Source organism: Vicia villosa, linkage group LG6 (genome assembly GCF_029867415.1).
Source record: "Vicia villosa cultivar HV-30 ecotype Madison, WI linkage group LG6, Vvil1.0, whole genome shotgun sequence".
Classification (NCBI taxonomy): domain Eukaryota; kingdom Viridiplantae; phylum Streptophyta; class Magnoliopsida; order Fabales; family Fabaceae; genus Vicia; species Vicia villosa.
In genome coordinates this window covers 121,100,775-121,109,714 of record NC_081185.1, presented here as the reverse complement: position 1 = coordinate 121,109,714, position 8,940 = coordinate 121,100,775, and the positions used below count along the sequence as shown (strand labels likewise).

The 8,940-nt window shown below is 36.2% G+C and overlaps 1 protein-coding gene across 1 annotated transcript; it reads right to left on the bottom strand.

Annotated features, from left to right (window-relative positions):
- Positions 1-4,024: 4,024 nt before the first annotated feature.
- On the bottom strand, positions 4,025-6,839 carry LOC131614546 (uncharacterized). The gene is made up of 5 exons (XM_058886118.1): positions 6,791-6,839; positions 6,502-6,582; positions 6,323-6,420; positions 5,873-6,181; positions 4,025-4,222 (listed from the first exon to the last, which is right to left on the bottom strand). The coding sequence occupies exons 1-5, from the start codon at positions 6,837-6,839 to the stop codon at positions 4,025-4,027; spliced, it is 735 nt and encodes a 244-aa protein (XP_058742101.1).
- Positions 6,840-8,940: the final 2,101 nt, after the last annotated feature.

Here is an 8,940-nt window from a genome sequence, read left to right as displayed (position 1 = left end):
ACGAAAGGACATGTTATAGTTGGAATAAATGACCCGTGTGAACGCACGAGTCTTATATTAATTTTAATATATATAATAGGATTTCAAACCATCCAAAATAAACTAACAATAGTAACAAAAGAGACTAAATTTACTTATCCTATGCACAAAATCACCTTACATTTACCCAAATAGATCATACCCCTTTAAAAATTAATTCTTACATTAACTATTAATTATTAGTAACACAATTAATAATCTCATTGATTATATTATTGCTTATATCAAGCTTTGACAAAAGCAAAATGAGTCAAAATAAGCTCAAAAGGAAGTAAGAACTGCAACAAGAATGTATGCAGAACCTCAAACGACAATGGTGAAAATCAAATTGACAGAATAACTCCTCATCATTCGCGTGATTGATACTACGACAACTCCAATATTTAGCTACGAATTTTCACAAACACCTTGACCCCAATGGCACAAGACACTATCGGCGATTCCACCTATCGCATCCTGTTGTTACCCCTGAGAGTTTCAATGCCGACAGAACACTTTTTCTATTTTACTTCGTGAATCCATTAAGGAACCTCAATTCTGCAATTAAATCGTGAATGGCAGCGCAAGTACAGTGACGGCAGCGGAAATGCGAATCCTCTCTAGATCAATCTGAAAGCAAATGCGCGAGAAAAGCTCCATCATCTAATGTCGAAGCTCCACCGGGATCGAAAATTGTGATCCAAACAGCAGGATGATTGAAGAATCTAACTTGCATCTTGGTGAGGAAGATCAAAACACCTCTGGGATCAAACACAGTGATGAAGTCACAGTGGTGATCCAAATATCCAAAACGATATGCAATTGAAAGTGAAACACTCGAGTAATGAGACTTCATTACCTCCAAATTAATGACAAAACCTTGACTCGCGATTCCAATTTTGAAGAAATAGGATCTTATCTGATGAAGGCGCATGCTGAATGATCAATAGCAGATAGAAAATTTTGAAATGCTGATTCAATGTTTCTTTATCCACTTTCTGCAATTTCTCTTCTACCCTACCTCTTGATTTAAGAATCGAGGAAGGCTCTGTGAATAGGAATTAGTTTAAATGTATTTATTTAGTGTAATTACCGATATAGCCCTGTAACCTTTATATATATATATATATATATATATATATATATATATATATATATACGGGAAATAATAATGAGAAAAGTATGAAGCCAAGAATTATTGACATGGTATCAGTAGGTTTTCGATCAAACCTGTGAGTCTTAGGTTAATCTTGGCTTTATTCAGCGACATCCCACTGGGTCGCTCTTGAAATCATCTCGGTTCTCGGTAATCTCTTCCAAGATTGCGATTCTAATCTCTGGTGCTTACAATCGTGTTTCTGGTAGTGCTCATAAGTTACAATTTTGTTATTCCTCCTTGTTTTCAAATCGTGTTTGCTTTGATCGTGTTTTCGTATCGGTGTCGGCAAGTATTCTGAATTAGGGTTTTGATTTGGTGTCGGCAAGTATTCTGAATTAGGGTTCTGATTTGGTGTCAGCGAGTATCCTGAATTAGGGTTTTGATTTGGTGTCGGCAAGTATCCTGAATTGGAGTGTTGATTTGGTGTCGGCAAGTATTCTTCAGTGTTCCGTTGGTGTTTCTTGTTTCACGTTAACAAAATTATTACGTTAACAAAATTGTTCTTAAGTCATCTCTGATATTATGGCTTCCGAAAAAGAGAGAGATCATATTTGTGTTCGTTTTACCGGAAAGAATTATCTTGTTTGGGAACTTCAGTTTCGGATGTATGTCAAAGGGAAAGGATTATGAAGTCACTTGGACGATGTCTCTTTGGCACCGTTAGAGACAACTGACTTAGATGCATGGGAAATAGAAGATGCTCAGATTATCACTTGGATTCTCGGTACTATTGATCCTCATATGATTAATAATTTGCGATCTTTTTCAACTGCTCAAGAAATATGGAACTACTTGAAGCGTATCTATAACCTAGACAATGCGGCCAAACGTTTTCAGTTGGAGCTAGACATTGCCAATTACAAACAAGGCAATCTGCCTGTTTAAGAATATTATTCTGGTTTTTTGAATTTGTGGACAGAACACTATGCGATTATACATGTTGAGGTACCCAAGAGTTCTCTCGCGGATGTCCAAGAGGTCTATAATACTAGTAGGCGAGATCAATTTCTCATGAAGCTTCGTGCAGAATTTGAGGTTGTCAGAGGTGCCTTGCTGAATAGGAATCCTGTTCCTTCTTTAGATACATGTGTCGGTGAACTTCTCAGAGAGGAACAACATCTTGCTACTCAAAGATCCGTGTCTCATGATGTTGTCATTTCTGAGTCTGCTATGTTTGCATATGCTCCTCAGGGTAGAGGTAAAGGTCGTGATATTCGACATGTCCAATGTTTCTCTTGCAAACAATTTGGAAATTTTGCTCAGAGTTGCAGTAAGAAGTTTTGTAATTATTGCAAGCAGCGGGGCCATATTATCTCTGATTGTCCCACTCGTCCTCCACGATCAGCACAACGTTCAGTGCAAGCATTTCCTGCTAGTACAAGCTCTGCAGTTGGTCCTTCCATCACCAACCCATCTAATGTTGGTGCTCTCCAACCTGAAACAATCCAACAGATGGTACTTTCCGCTCTTTCAACCTTGGGAATTCAGGGTAAGTCTTCGAATGTTTCCTGCCTGTGGTTTCTTAATTCTGGTGCATCCAATCACATGACAGCCTCTTCTGAATACTTGCACAATTTACATTCTTACCATGGTAATCAGAAAATTCAAATTGCGGATGGTAATGCTCTCTCTATCACTAATGTTGGTGACCTCAACTCTGATTTTCGGGATGTGTTTGTATCACCTGGACTTGCTTCCAATTTATTATCTGTTGGTCAATTGGTTGATAATAATTGTAATGTAAATTTTTCCCGTGATGGCTGCCTTGTGCAGGAACAGGTGTCGGGGAAGGTGGTTGCGAAGGGGCCTAAAGTGGGAAGACTATTTCCACTTTAGTTTATTTCTAGTCATTTATCTCTTGCTTGTAATAATGTCTTGAATTCTTATGAGGATTGGCATAGAAAATTGGGTCATCCTAACTCTTCTGTTTTATCTCATTTATTTAAAAATGGTTTGTTGGGAAATAAAAATGTTGTTTCTAATGCCTCTCTTTCATGTTCTGTTTGCAAATTAGCTAAAAGTAAAACACTTCCTTTTCCGTCTGGTGCTTATCGGGCTTCCTCTTGTTTTGAAATGATTCATAGTGATGTATGGGGTATGTCTCCTGTAGTGTCTCATGCTCGCTATAAATATTTTGTCACATTTATTGATGATTATAGTCGTTTTACTTGGATATATTTTCTTCGGTCTAAATCTGAAGTGTTTTCTATGCTTAAGAAATTTCTGACATATGTTGAAACTCAATTTCATGAAAGTGTTAAAAATTTTCGCTCTGATTCTGGTGGTGAGTACATGTCTCGTGAGTTTCAAGAATTTCTTCAACAAAAAGACATTTTGTCTCAACGATCTTGTCCCAATACCCCCCCAACAAAATGGGATGGCAGAATGCAAGAATCGTCATTTGCTTGATGTGACACGCACTTTACTTCTTCAAGCTTCTGTACCACCCCGATTTTGGGTGGAGGCTCTTTCCACAGATGTCTTATTGATCAATCGTCTTCCTTCTACGGTTATTGATCTTGATTCTCCTTTTTTTCGTCTTTTTAAAATTCATCCTAATTATAATGATTTACATACCTTTGGATGTGTTTGTTTTGTTCACTTACCTCCATTTGAAAGGCATAAGCTTGGAGCGCAGTCTGTTCAATGTGCGTTTATGGGGTATAGTCACTCTCATAAGGGATTTGTGTGTTATGATGTCACTAACCATTGTTTTCGTATTTCTAGGAATGTGACATTTTTTGATAATCAGTTTATGTTTCCATGTGTTTCTCCTGTCATGAATGATATTGTTACTCTTCCTAAGTTTTCTATTATGCCTCAATCTATAGAACGCTATAAACCAGGTCATGTATATGTCAGAAAACACAAACAGCAGGTTCCCACACCCCTTCCCAATGCTGAACCGCCACCTGGTCCTGTAATGGTTGAACCACGACGTTCTGGTCGAATATCTCGAGCACCAGATAGATATTCACCAGACAGGTATGATTCCTCGCATACTTCTCTGATTGCCACACTCTCTAGCATATCTATTCCTACTTGCTATTCACAGGCTGTTAAAGATGTACGTTGGATAAAAGCAATGAATGAGGAACTTCAAGCTCTTCAAGAGAATTTCACATGGGATATTGTCTCCTATCCTCCTGATGTTAAACCCATTGGCTGCAAATGGGTGTATTCTGTGAAATTGAATTCTGATGGGTCCCTCAACTGTTTCAAGGCTCGCTTGGTTGCCTTAGGAAACAAGCAGGAATATGGAATTGATTATGATGAGACATTTGCACCGGTTGCCAAAATGACATCTGTTCGTACGGTACTCTCTATAGCTGCTTCTAACGGGTGGACTCTTCATCAATTAGATGTGAAAAATGTTTTTCTTCATGGTGACCTGGCGGAAGATATTTATATGAATCCTCCTCAAGGTTTATTTCTGTCATCTAAGGGTGTGTGCAATCTCAAACGCTCCTTATACGGTTTGAAAGAAGCGCCTAGAGCATGGTATGAAAAATTTCGCTCCACTCTACTTGGGTTTTCCTTTACTCAGAGTCAGTACGATTCTTCTCTATTTATTCATAGAACATCTACTGGAATTGTCCTACTTCTTCTGTATGTTGATGATATGATTATTACTGGTTCTGATCATGCTTCCATTCAAAGCCTTAAATAGCAGTTACAAGCAGCGTTTCATATGAAAGATCTTGGTAATTTGGATTATTTTCTTGGTCTTGAGGTTCATTCTACATCCAAGGGAATATTCCTCCATCAACACAAGTATGCCACAGATTTAATTTCTATGGTTGGTCTGCAGTCAGCTAATCCAGTAGATACTCCTCTTGAGGTTAATGTTAAATATCATCGTGATGATGGTGATCTGTTGCATGATCCCTTATTGTATCGTCAACTCGTGGGTAGCCTTAATTACTTGACTATTACTCGCCCTGACATATCATTTGCTGTTCAACAAGTAAGTCAATTCATGCACTCTCCTCGCCACCTACACTTGGCAGCAGTTCGACGTATAATTCGTTACTTGAAGGGAAGCTCTCATTGTGGTTTATTCTTTCCTACTGGAGTTCCTCCTAAATTGAGTTCTTATAGTGATGCCGATTGGGCAGGGTGCCTTGATACTCGACGATCTGTCACTGGTTGGTGCATGTTTCTTGGCTCTTCATTAATCTCATGGAAAAGTAAGAAACAAGCGAGAGTCTCTAAATCTTCTACTGAATCTGAGTATCGTGCCACGTCTGCTGCTTGTTCTGAAATAATTTGGCTTCGTGGTCTTTTGGCTGAAGTTGGATTTCCTCAAATAGAGCCAACTTCACTTTATGCTGACAATACAAGTGCCATCCAAATTGTTGTGAATCCTGTTTTTCATGAACGCACCAAACATATTGAAGTTGATTGTCACTCAATCCGTGATGCTTATGATGATAGAATAATATCACTTCCTCATGTCAGTACTCAGTTGCAGATTGCAGATATTATTACCAAGGCTGTTCCGCGTCCACGTCATCAGTTTCTTGTTAGCAAATTGATGCTCATTGACAAGCAGCATCAATTTGAGGGGGAATGTGAATAGGAATTAGTTTAAATGTATTTATTTAGTGTAATTACCGATATAGCCCTGTAACCTTTATATATATATATACAAGAAATAATAATGAGAAAAGTATGAAGCCAAGAATTATTGACAGGCTCGTCATATGTAATTAAACTATGCTCATCAGGAAAACTAAAACCAGAGATAGAACTTGGACAATCTTCTAAGATGATATTGGAAGATTGAAGTTCTGAATCCTGTTGAATTTGGACATCATGGATCAATGTTGGTTCAAGATACATATAAGACTCCCAAAGCTCATCACTCTTTCCAAATTTGTAGGAGAAAACGTTTTGACGTTTTTCAAGTTCTGCTTGCAGCTCCTGATATGTACCCTCACAAGATCCAGATATGTTACTCTTTAGTGAGCAATTGCTGTCTCCATTTGAAGAAGATAGTGCCTGAAAAACAGAATAATATGGACCTTGATTCATCAACAACAATATTTGAATGCCTAAATCTTTCTTCAGCAAGAAATTAAAACATATTTGCAGGTAGCATAACAATCTAAGTCTTCTAAATAAAGCTAATTAAAATCAGACCTCATTGCGACATGGAGGCAGATATGGTTGATTACTCTTATGCAGTAGACTGGAATTAACCGGAACCTTTGTAGCAGAAAATTGATGACAAACAGAATCTGTATCAAAGCATAAGTGTTTATAAATGCTTTTGTACAAAGATGGCTCAGCAAGAAGTTAATGAATTAAACAGCATATACCTATTTCACTATAAGGTGAGGGTAGGAGGTCAAGTGAACCTTCAAACGTACTGATCAAGAAAGAGTTACAAGTTAAGCAATCTACATAAAGAATACACAATCTCTTGAAAAAAACACAATGTAAAGAAAAGGTTTCTTGTTACCAAGACATTGCAAATTGAGTCTCTCTTGATAATTTCAGCTTTCTATGACTGCCAGCTTTTGCTTTGACTAAAGAGAGAAGAAAGTTTCTTGTGTATGAAATTCTTGAACTTCTGCTAAACCAAATTAAGGGAAACCTGATTAATACTGATACTAATGTCCGATTTAATTCTACGCACTTGAACATGAAGCAACATGATTAAACACTTTCGTAAACATTAAAATCAGCACTTTTTAAAAAAATTATATTTACTATTTGCAAACTAGTTTTTCTAACTCTGGAATTATTTTGTTCTAGTTCCAATAAGTAATGTTCAACTGAAAAAAACAGAGATACAAACCATTTCTAACACAAAGAAGAAGAAGAGGAAAATAGACAGTGGCCACACAACAAAAAATAAATTCAACACAGAAAAAATAAAAGATAACAATCTTTATAAAATGAGAGAAAACCCAAAATTACTCACTCCTAAAACGAGAAATAACAATCAGTGATAAATCAGAATCAGAATATTAAGAATGCAATATGTTTTGAATAAGAATCATAATATTAAGAATGCAATCTGTTTTGAATCAGAATCAGAATATTAAGAATGCAATCTGTTTTGAATCAGAATCAAAATATTAAGAAGGCAGGGAAATAGAGATTGCAATATGTGAATTGCATCAAATAATATGAATACAAAATGTTTTCAGTGCAATTTAGCTAGAGAATAATGCTAATTCAGTTCAGCTTAAAAAAAAGTAAAATATATGTATTCCAATACCTGTCGACTATTACCAAAATCTATTTAAATAGTTTCTTCGAAACTCACGGGAAAAAATAAATGTTCTTCATTCAGCCATTGACTAGTGATATGAGTCATATATCACTCTGAAAAATCAAAAAACATAGTTGAACTGAAAGCATAGAGTAATAAGTCAATAAAGCTAAAAATCTAAATATACATCCCTATTTTTCAAGCACAGCCAGAAGGTTGTGGCTGACAATGTGATGATGTGACCCTGCATTTCCAGATCCTCCTCTTGCTGCTAAAGACATTTTTTAAAACTCTGAAATAATGAAAACATTTTATTAAAAAAAAGATATAACTATATAACATTACAACCTCTTATTAAAAAAAGTAATAACCATTATTGAAAACATGTTTCTTGAATAAATGAATTCCTCATCCAATCTCACCTTTATGTTTTGATCTCTATGATATTTAGTCTAATATGCCTTAAAAATTGACTGTAACATGTTTTGATAAGAGAGAAGCCAACTATAGTGGTTTATAGTCAAGCCTGTAATGGAACCGATATCTTGGAGGGAGATTCTAAATGTGTTTTCACAAAACCCTTGGACTAACTGCTACAATGTAAATGATAGGATCATGGAGGTAATTTTAGTATTTATTATTTAAGTTTATTAAGAATTTATATAAGTGGTAATTTTATTGGTATTGTTATTTGGGCCTTAATAATATTTGGGCTTTGTAGTTTGTTATCCACTAGTAACATTATATATTGTAGTCTCATTGAGACATTAGGGTAATCAAAAAAGAAATCAAAGTTATTTTTATCTTTATTTCCTTAGTTTATTTTAATGTCTTTCTCTTTTTATTGTTGAACCCTTAATTGATAGTTTTGGTAGGATAGCTTCCTATCAATTGGTGCTTTCATTTCGATCTCATTCCCGCTAAATGGAGTTTGTGATGCCATTTATAAATTTTTATGGAGTAAAAGAGGCATATTGGTGGATCCTTTCCACTGAAAAATATTTTAGAACCAAAAATATTGTAGAAGATGAAGAGAAGATGAAGGTGGTGGAAATTGCAATGAGAGGTCGTGCTCTCAAATGGTGGAAATGGCGCTCTCAATCTCATCCATCGATGTCTTGGAATACATTTGCGGATCTATTTCTTTGGTATTTTAAACCTGAATGGAGACACCTTTTTCAAGATTTAGATGAAGAAACAGAACCAACTTATGAATCAATGGATTCCATAGATCCAATCCGTAAATCTATTCTGGAAGAAATAGCGCCACCACTGAAGCAACCCATATTACCGATGGAAGATGAGGAAAAGGAACAGGATGTTGATTACTGGGACAGTGGGTCTCCTCTAATCCCAAATTCCTCCAACATTACTTCTCACAACTTTGAAAATCTTGGCGACACTGAAAAAAAAGGAAACACCACAAGAACTACGCTCTTTCGTTCAAAAACCGAGTTTGCTTAATTTCCTTCCTCATCGCCCATTAACACTTTCCACAACCTATGCGGGTTCCTATCTACGACCCATTTCCTTTGAA